The 19551-nt window shown below is 41.4% G+C and overlaps 1 protein-coding gene across 8 annotated transcripts in view; it reads left to right on the plus strand.

The window, feature by feature from the left end:
• The window catches only part of CNOT10 (CCR4-NOT transcription complex subunit 10), a 72263-nt gene that overhangs the window by 42737 nt on the left and 9975 nt on the right, over positions 1 to 19551 (plus strand). For 5 of the 8 annotated variants that reach the window (XM_043595846.1, XM_043595845.1, XM_043595840.1 and 2 more), the window contains exons 11-13: positions 140 to 261; positions 2359 to 2535; positions 3714 to 3794. In XM_043595846.1, coding sequence (XP_043451781.1) covers positions 140 to 261; positions 2359 to 2535; positions 3714 to 3794 — 380 coding nt within the window. The remainder of the gene's footprint in view (positions 1 to 139; positions 262 to 2358; positions 2536 to 3713; positions 3795 to 19551) is intronic. The other 3 variants (XM_043595847.1, XM_043595841.1, XM_043595843.1) reach the window with 1 other exon arrangement.

Below are 19551 nucleotides of genomic sequence, written 5' to 3' on the forward strand. Positions count from 1 at the left end.
CATATTTCCTTTATCACCAAAACTCCACATTGGTGGATCATAGGAACTTCCTTGGAGTACTTCGAAAAATACTAGATCATTTTTCACATCCTGTCTTACAGTTGCATTGATTAATTGGAAATTACTTGTGTTTTTGCAGACTGCTGAACAAGAAACTAAAGGCCTTCCAAGTAAGAAAGGAATTGTACAGTCTATTGTTGGTCAAGGCTATCATCGCAAAATAGTTCTGGCATCACAGTCCATACAGAATACTGTATATAAGTAAGTATTATGCAGAGAGAGAGAAAGTGTAGATATTTGATATTATTTCTCAATGTTATTTATGTATAAAAATATGCTTAAGATTTTTCATGGGAGGAACCACTTTGCAACTAGGTTTTATTTCTACTTCAACAACCAGAGCCTCATATATAAGTCCATAGTGTATATTATCTGACACAGGGTTTCGGTTTAGTCACGTATGTGCTGAGAATGTTGATGGCTCAGAGAACCCGGTCTATTCAGTTTCATTATTCAGAATGTCCAGAAGAGGGCATCTTGATGTTTCTTAAAATTTTTATATAGTGTATCATTGCTGCTTTTTATTTAGGTATTTTCCCTAAACCTGATTCTTAGTATTAGGAGAAAAAATACAAATACATAAGTAACCAAAGCAATATAAAGCTGTCACATGCAGAACCTTCAGTTGAATAGCTTTTAAATATGAACATCTTTATCTTATATAAAGAAAGATTCCGGGGCGCCTGGGTGGCTCAGTCGGTTAAGCGGCCGGCTTTGGCTCAGGTCTTGATCTCGCGTGATCTCGCGTGAGTTCGGGCCCCGCGTCGGGCTCTGTGCTGACCGCTCAGAGCCTGGGGCCTGTTTCGGATTCTGTGTCTCCCTCTTTCTCTGCCCCTCCCCTGTTCATGCTGTGTCTCTCTCTGTCTCAAAAATAAACGTTTAAAAAAATTTTTTTAAAAAAAGAAAGATTCCAATTTGGAGTTGCTATTATTTTTTTTTTGATTTTTTTTTTTTAACGTTTATTTATTTTTGAGACAGAGACAGAGCATGAACGGGGGAGGGGCAGAGAGAGAGGGAGACACAGAATCTGAAACAGACCCCAGGCTCTGAGCAGTCAGCACAGAGCCCGATGCGGGGCTCGAACTCACATACCGCAAGATCGTGACCTGAGCCGAAGTCGGGCGCTTAACCGACCGAGCCACCCAGGCGCCCCGGAGTTGCTATTATTTTTAAAGTAGTAGGCTTTGTAAAAAATTTGCTGTTTTTTTCCTTCCCCAAAAATAAAATTGTTCTCTACCATTTAAAAGTTTTTCCAAAGTTTTTTTTTTTTTTAAGTTTATTTATTTTTGAGAGAGACAGAGAGAGACAGAGACAAAATCCCAAGCAGTCTCCACACTACCAGCATGGAGCCCGACACGGAACTCAAACTCACAGACCCTGAGACCGCGACCTGAGCCAAAATCGAGAGTCGGACGCATAACTGAGCCACCCAGGAGCCCCCACCCCAAAGTTTTAAAATAGTATCTGGCACACATTATTTTCGTGTTAATTTATTTCAGCTATACTGCAGATTTATTTTTTTAAAGACTTAAATTTTCAAAATTATTACTACTTTTCACTTTTTTTTCCCCCTAATAAAGTTTAGTTTGGTGTATCAATAGAAAGTTATATAAATTCTCAAAAAAGGGACGCCTGGGTGGCTCAGTCAGTTGGGCGTCCGACTTTGACTCAGGTCATGATCTCACGGTTCGTGGGCTCAAGCCCCGCGTCGGGCTCTGTGCTGACAGCTCGGAGCCGGGAGCCTGCTTGGGATTCTGTGTCTCCCTCTCTCTGTCCCTTCCCTGCTCATGCTCTGTCTCTCTGTGTCTCAATAATAAATAAACGTTAAAAAAAACTAATAAATTTTAAAAAATAAAAGAAAATAACATAAAATCTCAAAAAAAATATTGTAAGGCAAAACAAAGCATTTTCGAAAACGAGGATCAAATGAAACAAGGCTCAGGTGTAACCTTTCTTTCCAGTTCTTACTATACCTGTCCTGGCCCTTGTTACAATTTTCCTTATCTGTAACTCCTCTGTTGGGTTAACATGGGCACTGCAGATCACCTCCAAGTTGTTTTCCATCCCTAGTCCCATTCCTGGGGATACAACTGGGTATTATTCATGCTTCCTACACTTGATATGCGCCGGTTAGGATTTGGGTGCTTTAGCATTCCCTTGGAGTGGCTTGTTTTCAAATTTTTCCCTGTCAGAGGGCACATTTTCATTCATAATTCTATTGGTTTTATTCCCGAGAACAGAAAAGTCTTACTACTTTTTATGTTATTTACTTAGCTAATTCGGTTTTACTCTTTCAAGCGATGGACAGTCTTCAGCCATTCCTGTAGCCAGCATGGAGTTTGCAGCCATCTGTCTCCGAAACGCCTTGCTGCTCTTACCGGAAGAACAGCAAGATCCGAAGCAGGAAAATGGGTCTAAAAATAGTAACCAATTAGGTGGGAACACGGAGAGCAGCGAAAGCGGTGAAACTTGCAGGTATTCTAATCCCTTGGACCCCCTTTGGTGAAGCCCCTCAGGACTTCATTCGCGAGCCCCTTTGTCCTACAGATGAATTCTTAAAATCTCCAGACTGAATTTCCTAAATCCCCTGTTTTGAATAAGAAGAAAGGAAAGTATGAATGTTAAGTATTTCTGGAAGGGAGAAATAAAGTGAAGGCCAAGTGAGGACAGAACCTTGGGAGAGAAAAGTGGAAAGAAACAGCTTTTCATTGACAGGAGATACAGCTGTAAAGAAATCCTTTCGCACTCAGAGATAGGGCTTTGTTTTTACTTTTATTGAAGTAAATACTTAAATCCTAAAACTTCTCACTCCTTCTATCCTTTGCCTTTTGTCCTAACATACCGTAAATCACTAACCTCTAGAATATTTCTATTAATTTCTAGGTTTTTTTGTATAAATGTTATACCAATCTCTAGAAACTAAGAGAGTTTCTAGTAATTATAAAACACCATCATATATAAAGTTATTTTTACACATAGTACCTTTAAATTCAAGTGTTTCCTCCCAGCATTTTTTCTGGATTATTATAAAAATACATTCATTAAAGAAAACTTGAAATAAAACTGTGGGGTTTTTTTCTGCCTCCATCAAGAGGTTATTTTTTACTGTAGTTGATACAAAAAAAAAAAAAAGCAATCAGAAGAATGAGAAATGTGTGAAAATACGAGAGTGGTCTCCTTTGTAGAGATATTGTTTACAATTAGAAATTTAAAAAAAATTTTTTTTAATGTTTTATTTTTGAGACAGAGACAGACCATGAGCAGGGGAGGGTCAGAGAGCAAGGGAGACACAGAATCCGAAGCAGGCTCCAGGCTCTGAGTTGTCAGCACAGGGCCCGACACGGGGCTCAAACTCACAAACCACGAGATCATGATCTGAGCTGAAGTCAGACACCTAACTGAAAGAGCCACCCAGACACCCCAACAATTAGATATTTTTGAAAGCAATACTGTGTATTGGAGAAAAGAAGCTGAAATACAGTATAGCTTTAACACATTGGTGTTACCAAGTTACTAAGCATTTTTTCATTGGTTGTTTTGGCTCTTTTGCATTTTTGGCATAAAAAATTGCATGGGAGTGGGGATCGGGCAACCAAATTTTATATTTAATTGCTTATTTGCTCTTTATAATTAAGAGTCTGTCTTTATTTTAGCAGTAAAAGCCATGATGGAGATAAGTTCATTCCAGCTCCACCTTCCTCTCCACTGAGAAAACAGGAATTAGAAAACTTAAAGTAAGTATGTAAACAAAAGTTAGCATAGCAGCTACTGCATGTTATTTTTAATCTTTATTTTGTTGATATTGTGAATGGTATTGGTGGAGTGTCAAATGTTAAACCAGTCTTTCAATCTTGTGATAAATCCTACTAGTCAGAATGTATTATCTTTTTTTATAAATTTTTTTTAATGTTTATTTATGTTTGAAAGAGAAAGAGCACGAGCAGGGCAAGGGTGGAGAGAGAGGGAAACACAGAATCCGAAGCAGGCTGTCAGCACAGAGCCCCAACTCAAGGCTCGAACCCACAAACCACGAGATAATGGCCTGAGCCAAAGTCAGACCCTCAACCGACTGAGCCACCCAGGTGCCCCTTTTTAAATTTTTTTTAATGTTTCTTTACTGTTAGAGAGAGTGCAGGTTGGGGAGGGGCAGAGAGAGAGGGAGGCACAGAGCCAGACGTAGGGCTCAAACCCACAAACCATGAGATCGTGACCTGAGCTGAAGTCAGATGCTTAACCTACTGAGCCACCCAGGTGCACCCAGAATTTCATTTTTTAAGTATCAAATTTATCACTGCTCTTACTTTTTATCCATTTCATGTAATGTGTAGAAAGGCCTTCTTGCCTCCCAGGGTTAGAAAATAATTCACACATGTGTTCTAGCACTGCCACAACCACCAATCTAAATTTTTGTTTCATGTAGAATTTTGTTTTATCTAAATGAACAAGGTATAGGAATCTGCCTGTGTCTAATTTTTCGTAGTAGTCCGTTTGATTAAGTTAATTTAACTTTCAAAATAAAGCATGAAACAAAACTATGAATGTTGAGATTTTATGTGTAAACATTTAAAATTACATTTTTATAAAATAACATGTATATGTCTGTTTGCAAAAAAAAAAAAAAATCTGGGAAGGCTCTGTGTCAAAACCTTCGTAGTGGTTATTCCTGAATGGTGGAATAACTGATTTTCATTTTCTTACTGGATATGTTTTTTTCCTAACTCTTTAGGAGAGGAAGATATTTCCTTAATGTTAGTGATGCCCCTCCTTGCGTACCTAATGTTTTGGGAGGAAGATTGGCCAGCCGGATGTGCCATTTTCTCTCTTCTCCCCCCCACCCCCCCCCACCCCCCCCACTTAAATAAAGATGCGCCGTTTTCCGATCATATGTTGTCAGATCGGCGTGTTCACAGCAGGGCATTGCTGTCCGTGAGCTCGGGGTGCCACGCACCATGTTCACCTAAACGACAAGTTTCTATCTCTTTATTTCACTCTGTTGAAGTATACCATAAATTCACACTTTGCAGTAATGCCCTCTCTGGCCGGGGTTTTATTATCAGGAGGGAAGAATTAATCCTCTGATTATAGAGAGGAAAATCTTAAATTTCAAATTTAGTTAGAAACGGGGAGTTGGTCATTTAAGGTACATTTTGAAAGTAGTGTTTTGGGGTTGTTGTTTTTTTTTTTTTTTAATTTGACAAAGATAAATGTTTTATTCAGTCATCTTTAGAGTAAAATTTCTTGAATTCTCTTGTAGTGATAAGATAGCAAGAAAATAAAAGTACTGTAACAAATTACTAGTGAAAGTGCTGTAACAAAAACAAAATATCAGAAGAAGGTTGCCATTGAATAAATTAAAATTGGATTTTTTTTAACGTTTATTTACTTTTGAGACAGAGAGAGACAGAGCATGAACGGGGGAGGGTCAGAGAGAGAGAGGGAGACACAGAATCCGAAGCAGGCTCCAGGCTCTGAGCTGTCAGCACAGAGCCCGACGCGGGGCTCGAACTCGCGGACCGCAAGATCATGACCTGAGCCGAAGTCAGACGCCTAGCTGACTGCACCACCCAGGCGCCCCTAAAATTGAATTTTTAAAAAGCAGTCAAATTCCAACAGTATACCTAAAACTCACTGTGCTAGATTTTTGTCCTGAGTAGAAATGTGTAAAAACAAAGCAGGTTATGTAAAGCTTAAACTGTATTTGGTATAAAGTGAGCTGGTGAGGAGGTGGATTGTCACGTTCAGCCAGGACAATATTTCGGAAAATGCTTTCTTGCCAGAAAATACACTGTTTTCCCCCAGTATTACTGCTTAATGTCTTCTAGAGATGTCTCTATGGAGCCACCTGTATTTCATGTTTGTCTAAGGGTTCATTTAGTTTTAATAGGTTGTTTTGTATGGTAAAAATCTCAGTACAAAGTGTTACGTGGTGTAGGGGTGCCTGGCTGGCTTATTTGGAAGAACATGGACTCTTGATCTGCAGGGTCATGAGTTCAAGCCCCCACATCGGGGCAAGTAAAGTATTAAAAAGAAAAAAAAAATGACATAGTGTAAAGTAAAATTTGACCCATCACAGTCCTCTGTTTCCAAGATCTTCCAGAGGGATGACCAGTGACTGGTTTCTGTTATGTCCTTCCGGTGAGATTTCTCAGTCATGTGTCAGCAGATGGATATATGGGATTTTTTAAGTTTTATTTCATTTATTTCGAGAAAGAGAGAGAGTGTTCATGTGCGTGCATGCACATGAGTCGAGGAGGGCGGAGAGAGAGAGAGGGAGAATCCCAGGCAGGCTTCTTGCTCCCATGACCTGTGAGATCACAATCTGAGCCAAAATCCAAAGTCCAGCACTTAACCGACCGAGCCACCCGGGCATTCCTGTGCTGTTTTGCACACTAACAATTGTATAGTGTCCACCTTGTTCTGTACCCTGCTTTTCCCGTTTGACAGTGTGTCGTTAGAGATTGCTCTGTATTGGGACAAACCTCTGTTTCCCTCTTCATAATAGGGGCATAAAATTACATTCTATGGATATGACATGTATCATTCTTTTTAGCTGTTGATAGTGTTTTCAGTCTTTGATGTTACAAATAATGCTGCAGTAAGTATCACTGGACACAGTTCTTAAGGAGAATCCTTAATGAAGAGAGCATTTAAGCAGTTTTTAGATTTAATTTTTACAAATTTATTTGAGTGTTGTATTAATCTTAGGGTTGTCTTATGCATGCGATTAGCAAGTATTTTATTCCATGATGGTCGAACGGCTGCAGAGCTGTGTAAATTAATCTTGCATTCTTAAAGTGGCATTAAAGAGAAGGGTACGTGCGGGGTGTTCTACTTCCTCTCAGAGTTTTGTACCTCTCGTGGCACAGCTCTTGGCTTTCCACGTGTCCTGGTGGGAGGACTGGTGATTTCTAGAGAAAAGAACGTCACTTCCCTATTTTTGTGGAAAGGGGCAGAGGGCCTCCCTGGGGAATTCCGTCATCATGAAGGGAGGTAAAGATGGGTTTGCGCGAAGCTGTTAACCTTTTTTTTCATGGAGCAGACGGGAGAAAGGAAGTGGGACAAGATGGAAGGAGCCTTAGGGTAGATTCATAAAAAGAACTGCTGTGCAGGATAGCAGTGATGGTAATGTGGAGACAAATGGTGCAGGGAAGGAGTTGTGAAAGATTTGTGGGTAATTTCCCAAGCCATAAAGGCTCCTAATGCAGTTGGGCGTGTTAAAGGGCAGCTCCGTGGCAGGGGCCAGCTGTCGTCTGTGGAAGGAAGGGCACTGAGCACATTGGTTTGCTGTTAAGATCATGGAATTCTTAGAGATTTCATCCACTTCTGACCTGCATTCTTTTATGTGATTGGAAAAGTGTGTGACTAGTGTATACTTTAGTTTTTATGGACTGTTCTGTTTGACCCCTTGTGCTCTGTAATACCCAAGACGCCAATGTAAAACCTCATTTCCTATTTTCAGCATAACTAATATGCAGTAAATTATCATGAGTGTTCTAATGGCTGCTGCTTATAGTATGGGTTCACAGCCTCTCGAGTACTTTCTTTTTTTTCATTTCTGTATAAATGAAGATGGGTTCCAAAAGATACTCATTCTAACCAAGTTTCAGACAGATCTATTTTGAAGGAATTGTGAGATTCTGTATTAGAATTAAGATAGTTTTCAGAAAAATATTCTCTCAGTTAAAACAGATTTGCCCCAAATCAGGAAAATGTGTCAGAAATTAACGAGGCAGTTTAATTGTGAAGCTCAGATGAACGCTGTTAGGATATTGTTCAGTTCCTGAATCTGTCAGAGCTCTGCAGAGCCATCCGTTTCATCCAGTTAAGAAAGCATACACACGTTCTACAGCCTTAAATTAAATAAATGCGGTGACAACATTTTCAAATAAAAGGTGACTCTACTTCTAGGTACTTACCCAAGGGAAATAAAAGCTTGTCTGCACAATAAGTAATAGCAGCTTTACTCATGATAGACAAAAACCGGAGATAGTGCAGATAACCATTAGTAGGAGAATGGGTAACTACATTGTAATCCACTTTATACTACTCAGCTATAAAAAACAACAAATTAATGGGGTGTCTGGGTGGCTCGTGTGGTTAAGCATCCAACTCTTTTTTTATGTGTTTCTTTTGGAAAGTTTATTTATTTTGAGAGAGAAAGAGAACCCTCATGTGTGCGAGCAGGGGAGGGGCAAAGAGAGAGGTCCACACAGGCTCTCTACCGGAGCACAGAGTCCAGTGTGGGCCTTGATCTCCTGACCCGGGAGATCATGACCTGAGGCAAAACCAAGAGTCAGATGCTCAACCTTCTGAGCCACCCCGACACCCATGTCTGCCTCTTGTTTTCAGCTCAGGTCATGATCCCAAAGCTGTGGGGGGATTGAGTTGTGCGTCAGGCTCCGTGCTGAGCGTGGAACCTGCTTGAGATTCTCTTTCTCCCTCTGTCCCTCTCCCCCACTCTTGCGCGCCCGCTCGCTTTCTCTCTCTCTCTCCTCTCAAAACATCAACAACAAATTATTGATACTTAAGTCAATATGAATGAATCTCAAAACATTCTGTGTTTCTGCGGCGCTTGGGTGGCTCAGTTGGTCAAGTGTTCAGCTGAAGTCATGATCTTGTGATTTGTGGGTTCAGGCTCTGCCTTGGGCTCTGTGCTGACAGCTCAGAGCCTGGAGCCTGCTTCCGATTCTGTGTCTGCCTCTCTCTCTCTCTGCATCTCTCTCTCTCTCTCTGCCTCTCAAAAATAAACATCAAATTTTTTTTAAAAAACCATTGTTTTTCTTCTCCTGCAGTGTGAAGTTCATGCTGTATGATTCCATTTATGCCATTCTGTGCCAGGCAAAAACTACAAAACAAATTTAGGTTGATAGAAATCGCAGCAGTGGTGGGGCAGAATTGACTAGAAGGATCTTTCTGGTATGATAGAAATGTTCTGTATCTTGATTGGGCTAGTGGTTACATGTATACATCCAAACTCATCAAATTGTACCCTTAAAGTTACGCATTTTGCTGTATATAAATTAATCGCTCTTAAAATTTTAAGGTTTTGGGGCACATGGGTGGTTAAGTCAGTAGAGCATGTGACTTTCATCTTGGGGTTCTGAGTTCAAGCCCCACATTGGGGGTAGAGATGACTGAAAAAAAAACTAAAACGTTAAGGTATTTTGAAATTTTGCAAAAAGTAATACAATTCTACATATATGATGTTGGGAAATATAACCAGCAATGATTCATACCTGGTCAGTTCTGCATTCTGGCATGTCATGGAAAGCTCAGTTTCTTAACGAAAAGAGAATTCTTGCCACGTACTCCGTAGACCCTACGGTTGTGGTATGGGGTGGCACAGCCACTCCCACATCTCTACCAAGCACGTGGAAGGCGCACTGTTTAATGTGTGATGCCAGGGGTTTCGAAACTCACTGCCAACACTGCGTAAAATGTGTCAGCAACTTTTTTTACATTACATGTTGAAATGATATTTTATGTATATTGGGTTATTTTAAATATGTTAAAACTAATTTCACCTGTTTCTTCTACCTTCTTTAATGTTTCTATTAGAAAATTTATCTATTTTTTTTTAATTTTTTTTTTAATGTTTATTTATTTTTGAGACAGAGAGAGACAGAGCATGAATGGGGGAGGGTCAGAGAGAGAGGGAGACACAGAATCTGAAGCAGGCTCCAGGGTCTGAGCTGTCAGCACAGAGCCCGACATGGGGCTCGAACTCATGGAGTGTGAGATCATGACCTGAGCTGAAGCCGGACGCTCAACCGACTGAGCCACCCAGGCGCCCCTCTATTAGAAAATGTAAAAGTATATTCCCTGCTCCAATTACATTTCTGTTGGACAGTGCTGCTCTGAGGTTTCGGAACTGTGTTTGAAGTGTTTGTATTCACACATGTTTTTCACAAATATGTAATACTGTTTCTATGCCAGCTTCCTCACATGCCGTTTATTTTAGCTGAATATCTCAAACATTTTTTTTTTAATTTACATCCAAGTTAGCATATAGTGCAACAATGATTTTAGGAGTAGATTCCTTAATGCCTCTTAACCCATTTAGCCCATCCCTCTCCCACAACCCTTCCATTAACCCTCCATTTGTTCTCCATATTTAAGAGTCTCTTCTGTTTTGTCCCCATCCCTGTTTTTATGTTATTTTTTTCCCCTTCCCTTATGTCCATTTGTTTTGTCTCTTAAAGTCCTTGTATGAATGAAGTCGTATGATTTTTGTCTTTCTCTGACTGACTAATTTCACTTAGCATAATACCCTCCAGTTCCATCCACGTAGTTGCAAATGGCAAGATTTCATTCTTTTTGGTTGCCGAGTAATACTCTATTGTGTGTATATACCACATCTTCTTTATCCATTCATCCGTCAATGGACATCTGGGCTCTTTCCATACTTTGGCTGTTGTGGATAGTGCTGCTATAAACATGGGGGTGCATGTGCCCCTTCGAAACAGCACACCTGTATCCCCTGGATAAATACCTAGTAGTACAATTGCTGGGTCGTAGGGTAGTTCTATTTTTAATTTTTTGAGGAACCTCCATCCTGTTTTCCAGAGTGGCTGCACCAGCTTGCATTTCCACCAACAATGCAAAAGAGATCCTCTTTCTCCACATCCTCGCCAACATCTGTTGGTGCCTGAGTTTTTGTTAGCCATCCTGACAGGTGTGAGGTGGTATCTCATTGTGGTTTTGATTTCTATTTCCCTGATGATGAGTGATGTTGAGCATTTTTTCATGTATTGGTTGGCCATCTGGATGTCTTCTCTGGAGAAGTGTCTATTCACGTCTTTTGCCCATTTCTTCACTGGATTATTTGTTTTTTGGGTGTTGAGTTTGATAAGTTCTTTATAGATTTTGGATACTAACCCTTTATCTGATATGTCATTTGCAAATGTCTTCTCCCATTCCATCAGTTGCCTTTTATTTTTGCTGATTGTTTCCTTCGCTGTGCGGAAGCTTTTAATTTTGATGAGGTCCCAGTAGTTCATTTTTGCTTTGGTTTCCCTTGCCTCCGGAGACGTGTTGAGTAAGAAGTTGCTGTGGCCAAGATCAAAGAGGTTTTTGCCTGCTTTCTCCTTGAGGATTTTGATGGCTTCCTGTCTTACATTTAGGTCTTTCATCCATTTTGAATTTATTTTTGTGTCTGGTGTAAGAAAGTGGTCCAGGTTCATTTTTCTGCATGTCGCTGTCCAGTTTTCCCAGCACCACTTGCTGAAGAGACTGTCTTTATTCCATTGGATATTCTTTCCTGCTTTGTCAAAGATGAGTTGGCCATACGTTTGTGGGTCCAATTCTGGGTTCTCTTTTCTGTTCCGTTGATCTGAGTGTCTGTTCTTGTGCCAGTACCATCCTGTCTTGATGATTACAGCTTTGTAATACAGCTTAAAGTCTGACATTTTTGTCTTTAAAAGGCCTAATGTCCAAATGAATCTTAGAATGAAGACAGTTGTGCAGGATTGATATTTTGGCTCTCTGCTTTGATTGAAATATTAATGTTTCCACATGCATTTGAGAGATCATGATTTTCTTGTAAACAATTAGTTATAAAGGCATTCTTTTCTTTTAATCTTTCTAATTTAAAACAAAACACAAAACAGCCAAACATTTACTGTCTACTGATACATTATGTTTTTTTTTTCATTTTTGTTAAGTTTGTTTATTTTGAGAGAGGCAGAGAGAGAGGGAGAGAGAGTCCCAAGTAGGCTCCACACTGTCAGCATAGAGCCCAGTCGTGACCTGAGCCGACATCAAGAGTCAGATGTTCAACTGACTGAGCCACCCAGGTGCCCTTTACCTTATGTTTTAAAAATGGATTTATTGAGATATAACTCAAAAATCATACAATTTGCCCTTTTAAAATTTACAATCCAGTGGTTTTTAGTATATTCACAGAGTTGTGCGACCATCACGACAGCCACTTTTAGAACACTTTATCACCTCAGAAAGAAACCAGGCACCCTTTTCACTGTCCTTCCTCTGCCCCCAGTCTGCTCCCCAGCCCTCATTAATGTACCTTCTAACTCTATGGATTTTTCCGTTCTGGACATTCATATGAGTGGAATCAAAGTAATATGTGGGCTTTTATGACTGGCTTCTTTCACTTAGGATAATGTTTTCAGGGTTCATCCAAGTCGTAGCATGTACCATAGTCGTTTTTATTGCTGAATAATATTTCATCATATGGATATACCTTATTTATCCATTCATCCATTGGAAGACATTTGGATTATTTGTCTGTTTTTAAGATTTTTTTTATTTCTTTACTTTTAAGTAATCTCCACACCCAACATGGGGCTCAAACTTAAAACCCTGAGATCGAGAGTCATGTGCTCTACCAACTGAGCCAGCCAGGCACCCCTGGATTATTTGTCTTAAAGCTATTGTGAATAATGCTGCTCTCTGCATTTGTGTACAAATCTCTGTGTACAAATTTTCTGTGTATGTTTTTACCTTTCTTGGATATTTACCTAGAAGTAGAATTGCCAGGTCACATAGTAATTCTGTTTCTCATTTGAGCAATTGCCAGACTGTTTCCTAAAAGGGTCGTACCATTTCATAATCCCACCAACAGAATGTGAGGATTCCAGTTTGTTCACATCCTCACCAGCACTTGTTATTTGCCCAGAGTTTGATTGCACATTGCAGTGGGTGTGAACTGGCATCTCAAGGTGGGTTAGTTTTGCCTTTCCCTGAAGACTAATGATGTTGCGCTTCTTGTCATGTGCTCGTTGGGCATTTGTGTATCTTCCTGGGAGAAATGTTCATGCACATCCTTTGCCTATTTTGTAATTGGGTTATTACCCTTTTATTGTTGACTTGTAAGAGTTCTTTACGTATTTCAGACACAAGACCCTTATCAGATACGTGATTTACAGATATTTTTTTCCCATTCTGTGGGTTGTCCTCTCACTTTTTTGAAAGTAGCGTTTGAATCACAAAACTTTTTCATTTTAATTGAGGTTAAAAAAAAATAGAACTGAGGTAAAAGTTTTTCATTTCAATGATGCTCAACTTACCTGTTTTTTTTTTCTTTGATCATGCTTTCTGTGTCGTATCTCAGAATCCTTTACCAAGTCCAAGCTCATGTTGGTTTACCCCTATGTTTTCCTCTAAGACTTTTATAGTTTTGGCTGTTACATTTAGGTCTTTGATCCATTTTGAGTTAACTTACATATGATAAGAGGTAAGGTCTCAGCTTAATTCTTTTGCATACTAATACTTTAGTAACAGTAAAGAAGTAAGTTCATATGATCAGTCACATACTAACATTTCATTATTGCTTAGTGGTTTAATAGCAGTCTTGGGTATGTACTGAGTCTGCATTTAATAGGGCATCTTTGTTATTCATTCTGAGATTGTGATATTAGCTGAACCTTTAATTTCTGAAACTGAAATGGTATCTGTCTAGAACTTGGGGAAAAAAGTGTAACAGAACTGAAAAATAATAGGAAATAATTTGGGGGCCCACATGGGAAATGTCTGTATGAGAAAATTCTAATTACAGCATACAAATTAAAAGTGAAATTTCAATTTGTCTTTTTTTTTTAAGAAACTATAAAAATGGATAAAAAGAAAGTGCTCAGATCAAATTTAATTAAGCCCAGTTATTTAACAAGTATAAATTAAGGAACTTTAATGAGTTCATTTAGACTCTGATACTAAGTGAGTGATTTCCCATTCAGTTAAAAGGGACCTCTTAAGACCCAGCTTTTTTGGGAAAAAGATGAATCAAACAAATGCGTAATAACATAAATATTACAGACAGTTCTAGTGTACTTAACCCTATTTTGGGGTGCTTAGATGGCTCAGTCGGTTAAGCATCTGACTTTGGCTCAGGTCGTGGTCTCCGGGTTTGTGGGTTCAAGCCCGCATTGGACTCCATGTTGACTGTATGGAGCCTGCTTGGGATTCTCTCTCTCTCTCTCTCTCTCTCTCTCTCTCTCTCTCTCTCCCTACCTACCTACCTACCTACCACTTGTACACTCTCTTTCTCTCACAATAAATAAATAAACAAAAAAAGAATCCTATTTGTTTTCGGTTTTAGTCTAGTGGTCATATTCTAGCTCACGAGACCTACCTAAAACGGAATTATGGCTAATAATCTTTTGAACCTCTTGGTGCTCTTACAACCGAGTATGTGGTCCTTACTGAAATGTGTCCATTTAGAATCAACTCTACCAAAGAAGGAACATGCCTGTGTGACATTTCTTTCGCATTATCAGCAGGGTTCGGATAATTCTTCGGTCATCTGCCATTCTGTGGAAGCCCTATAGGGCCACCGAGCCATTTAACAAATCATTTAACCCCTCTAGGCCTTACTGTTCTTTTTTGTCAAGTAAGCGAATGGGGTTGGGTGGTCTTCAGGTCCTGTGCATAAAATGCTGTGTCTGCGGCTTCAGGAATCTTATTTGCTGCCTAGGCTAGGACTGGGTCCTTTGGGATGGTAGATTTGGTTGAAAAAACCTTTTTTCAGCTTCTTTGTGCTGGGCTTCTGTTTGTTTTGGATTTGGGGTGCGTGAGTAAGCTTTTTTGCAGAAAACTGTTATTAGAAAGCAAAATGCTTATGGAAGACATGAAGTAAAAAACTTATTTAACTCTTAAATTTTCTTAAGATTTGAGAGTTGACAAGTTTAACATTTTGGAGATTATTGTAAATACATGGAAATAGTTTGAAAGATTTTTTTTTTTTAAGTAGGCTCCATACGCACAGTCGGGCTCGAACTCATGACCCCAAGATCAAGAGTTGTGTGACCTACCAACTGAGCCAGCCAGGCGCCCTCATTATTATTATTTTTTTCTTTTTAATTATAAAATCTAGTACCGTAATCAGCTTGGAAGAAATCCTTTTTTTTTTTTTCTTTTTTTTTTTTTTAACATTTATTAGTTTTGAGAGACAGAGTGAGACAGAGCACAAGTTGGGGAGGGGCAGAGGGAGAGGGAGACACAGAATCCAAAGCAGGCTCCAGGCTCCGAGCTGTCAGCACAGAGCCCAACGCGGGGCTCGAACTCACAGACTGCAAGATCATGACCTGAGCCGAAGTCGGACACTTAACCGACTGAGCCACCCAGGTGCTCCCGTTTGTATTTTTTTTTATGTTTGTTTATTTTTGAAAAAGAGAGTATATGCAAGCCGGGAAGGGGCAGAAGATGGGGCCAGAGGATCCAAAGCTGGCACTGTGCTGACAGAGCCCGATGCAGGTCTTGAACTCACGACCGTGAGATCATGAGCTAAGTCAAAGTTGGACTTGGGGCGCCTGGCTGGCTCAGTCGGGTAAGTGGCCGACTTCAGCTCAGGTCATCATCTCGCGGTCTGTGAGTTCAAGCCCCACATCGGGCTCTGTGCTGGCAGCTCAGAGCCTGGAGCCTGCTTCCGATTTTGTATCTCCCTCTGTCTCTGCCCCTTCCCTGCTTGCTCTCTGGCTCTCGCTCTCTCAAAAATATTAAACGTGGAAAAAAAATTAAAAAAAAAAAAAAAAAGTTGGACACTCAACTGACTGAGCCACCCAAGGTGACCCAGAAGAAATTCTGTGTTGGATTTTCTGTGTGTTTAATGTTTGTCTTTTTTTTTTTTTTTTTTTCAACGTTTATTTATTTTTGGGACAGAGAGAGACAGAGCATGAACGGGCAAGGGGCAGAGAGAGAGGGAGACACAGAATTGGAAACAGGCTCCAGGCTCTGAGCCATCAGCCCAGAGCCCGACGCGGGGCTCGAACTCACAGACCGCGAGATCGTGACCTGGCTGAAGTCGGACGCTTAACCGACTGCGCCACCCAGGCGCCCCTGTCTGTTTATTTTTGAGAGAGAGCAAGCACGGGCAGTAGAGGAGCAGAGAGAGAGGGAGGCAGAATCCCAAGCAGGCTCCGTGCTGTCAGTGCAGAGCCTGATGCAGGACTCGAGCCCACAAACTGTGAAATCGTGACCTGAGCTGAAATCAAGAGTCAGACGTTCAACCAGCTGAGCCACCCAGGCGCCCCTCTTCATTGGATTTTTTGGGGCCAATTTTTCAAACAGTGTTCGCTATAAGATTGCTTTGTAAATGTATTTTCCTTTGACAAATGGTGAGTAAGTTTACCCCCATTTTAGCCTCTCTTAATAAGGGTTAAACGATTTCAGACATTAGTTTTACATTCATTTAACTCACAGTGTGTGTGGCTTGGCAGATTTTGATGCCCAGTCTTACATGGCTCGTTGCTGTAATTTGGTGCTTTAAGGGAAGTCCTCACCCCCATTTCTTTCCTTTCTCTTTTCTTGTCTTTTTTGTTCTCTCCTTTCCGAGGGTTGACGGTCTGTGGACCCAGAGCGAGCTCCTCCAGCATGCAGAGGAGAGAATGTGGGGTTGTGTCAGACCCTCCGTGGGAGGGGGAGAGGGGCCGGGAGAAGCTCTGTGTCTCTTCCCTTGAGGTATAGTTCTTCCAGTCTGGTGACCTGTCAGATCCACTGAGTGCTTGGTAAAGCAGATTGGACAGTGACTCGAGGAAGCAGTGGGGTAGGGGTGGGGGGGGGGGGCTCGATATTAAGTAGCAGCTCTCAAAAGTAAAGTGAGTTCTCCAGGGGCTTGGTACACCGAGCTGTGTGTGTTGGCAGTGTTAGAGCCCTGCGGGAATTACGCACAGTGCAGTGTTGACTCCTAAGAGGCAAAGGAGGATGAAAGGAGGAGGATGAGAAGCTGGGGCAGATTGTGAGGCACCGAGGAAAGAGGAGCCATAAATGTTGGCTTGAGTTTCGTGCAGTGATGCTTGCTTAGTCCTGACAGCTCTTGATCAGAATGCCAGCCCACAGAGTTCCACGTTCACATACATGAGTATTTTTGACAAGAAAGATCGTTGTTGTGACTTGACACAATACCTTCTGGGAGAAGAGGTAAAAGTTGAGGAAACCACATTGTACCTGGTACATGACTGCAGTTTGGACTTCCCGGGCAACAGGAACCTGCTGCAACCTTACATGACTGATTTCTGGACCCAAAGTGGGCTTGACAGGGGGCTGGGGCAGTAATAGCCCCCCACTGTCGGGAGAGGCTGGGGCAGGCTTTTCCCAGCAAGCCCGCCCCGAGGTGTGGCCGTCCCGGACGCCAGGCCCCACAGCTTGCGGGACATTCCCCTGTCTGAGGGAGCTTTGTCCTCGAGGCAGCCTCCCAGCAGGACAGGTAGAGGTCTGGGTGCCTGAGTCAGAAAAAACACTGAAAGCTGTGGCCTCACCTGTTACACACCGCCTGCACAGATGCTGAGGGGTTGCCACAGTCTCTGGGCAGGAGACAAAAGATAGTGGGCTTCTGCTTTTAAGGAGCTTATGTTTTGCCCTGACCTTCGGCCGAGTCATGAATGAAAATGGACATGAAACTTTGTGATGGTCATTCGTATAGGCCCTAAGCCCATGGGAGGCCTTGGGCCTCTGGAGATGGAGACTCAGGCCTTAACAGCCGTTTGTCTTCATCAGCAGTACATACGTACCTGGCTAGTGAATGAGTATTCGTTGCCATTTTAAAATGGAAACTACAGGGCACCTGGGTGGCTCAGTCAGTGAGGCGTCTTGACTCTCGGCTTCTTCTCAGGTCGTGATCTCCCGATTTTGTGAGTTCTGGCTCTCGGTGCTGGCAACGCCGAGCCTGCTTGGGATATTCTCTCCCTCCCTCTCTCCCTCCCTCTCTCTCCCCCTCTCTCTCTCTGTCTCTCTCTCTGCCATCCCCCCCCCCACCACTTGCGCTCTCTCTCAAAATAAACCTAAAGCAAAATTTTCTCACGGCAAATTTTAAAAAAAACAATAAGGTAAAAACTACAAATAAGCCAAAAGAGGAAATTAAGTCCCCCTTAATCTCAGGACAGAGCTAGGCACTGAGGAGCTTCTGCACAGGGGAGAGAACTAGCCAAGGTCTCCCTCCTCTGGGCCCATGAGGAAGGGGATGTTGCCCAGGGGCTGTGGCCACAGAGCAGCCTGGCTGGTCCAGACAGCTCCTGGAAACACAGACATACCCCTTTGAGAATGACACTCCTTGCCTGCTTTCACTCTTTTCTGTGAACAGGGTTCAGATTTTAAGTTAGGAGTTCAGTTAGAAAATTGAAACTTCTGATGTTTGGAGTACATTGGTTGCTTCCATTTTATTTTATTTATATTTTATTATTTTATTTGGTTTTTTTTTTTTTTTTTTTTTAAGTAGGCTCCATGCCCAATGTGGGGCTTGAATTCACAGCCCTGAGATCAAGAGTCACATGCTCTACTGACTGAGCCAGCCAGGCACCCCTGTTTTCTTCCCTTTTAAAAAGACGAGTTTGAGTACCTATGTGTGCATAGGTACACATGCATTAGAAAAATCGTAACATAATCCTTCCTTTCTGTTTTATCTGTAGGCTGTCCTGTGAACTGATACAGTACCAATGTGATCGGATGGGAAGGGCGGTGAATTGGGGATCAACATTAGTCCCGACTCAAGTCACACACTCTAAGCTAGGGAATATATTTAATGACTTTGGATTTCAGTTTCTACCTTCATAAAACAAGGGATCTCATTAGGCACTCTTTCAGCCCTACCATTGTGGCTTAAGGCCGTAAATGTCCATTTCCTTGTGTTTCCTCTGGGACCGGTCTACCTTTTTGTGTTCTTCGATGCCGAGGGAGCACTTTGCCTTCAGTGGACAATTTCCAAGGTTCCAGAAACCAGGACTCATCCAGTGAAGCGGAAACTGCAGACCACTTCTGGATTTGCCCCACTGTGCTTTCAGAAGGGCCGTTTCTAGTCAGAGGATTTCAGATTACTAGAAAACTGCGGTGGTGCAGCGGTTACATTTTGCTTAGACTGAAATCACAACCCGAATGCACTTAATGATACACATATGTACTGTAATTTGTAAACATAGCTCAAAACCCTGTATCTTCGTTGGTTCCCTTGTGGTTGGCCATTCAGACCTCATTTCTACTTGACAGGGGTTTATTTTAAGATTGCTTTTTAGAGCGGTTGTTTAACATTCAAGTGATCTATTAGTGCCAAGTCCTTGGCTAGACCTGCTGTAAATGAGCTGCCCGTTAAGTAGAAAACCGAATAGAAATTTAGCTTTCCAGCCCAACTTAGCAAAATCAGTGTAAGCTGAATTTTCTTATCTTCACATGTAGCTTTTCAGCCTGATTTCTTTCTTGAATATTCACAAAGTGTGTAGGCGAATGAAATTCTTTTAGTTACTCTTGATAGCGTTGCTTAGGGAGAACTGTAGACTTAACAGGCTCAGAGAGGAACACTTTACAGGAAGCTAAGTGGATTTGTTAGTAACTTAATTGTATTTCTTCAGGAAATGGGTTTGAAAAAATAAGATCTGCTTCTGTAACTGTATGTCCAGGATGTTAAATGTTCTGTGGGAAGTAAGTTCTCACTAGGCCCGTAACTGCATTATTTTTTTGACAGGCAAAATATATATTGTAACTCTTTTGGTTATTTTGTTAGAGATGGGAGTCAGCTGGGTGGAAGCTACAGATGATTTAGGTAAATAGCAG

The sequence above is a fragment of the Prionailurus bengalensis genome, chromosome C2 (genome assembly GCF_016509475.1).
Source record: "Prionailurus bengalensis isolate Pbe53 chromosome C2, Fcat_Pben_1.1_paternal_pri, whole genome shotgun sequence".
Lineage (NCBI taxonomy): Eukaryota > Metazoa > Chordata > Mammalia > Carnivora > Felidae > Prionailurus > Prionailurus bengalensis.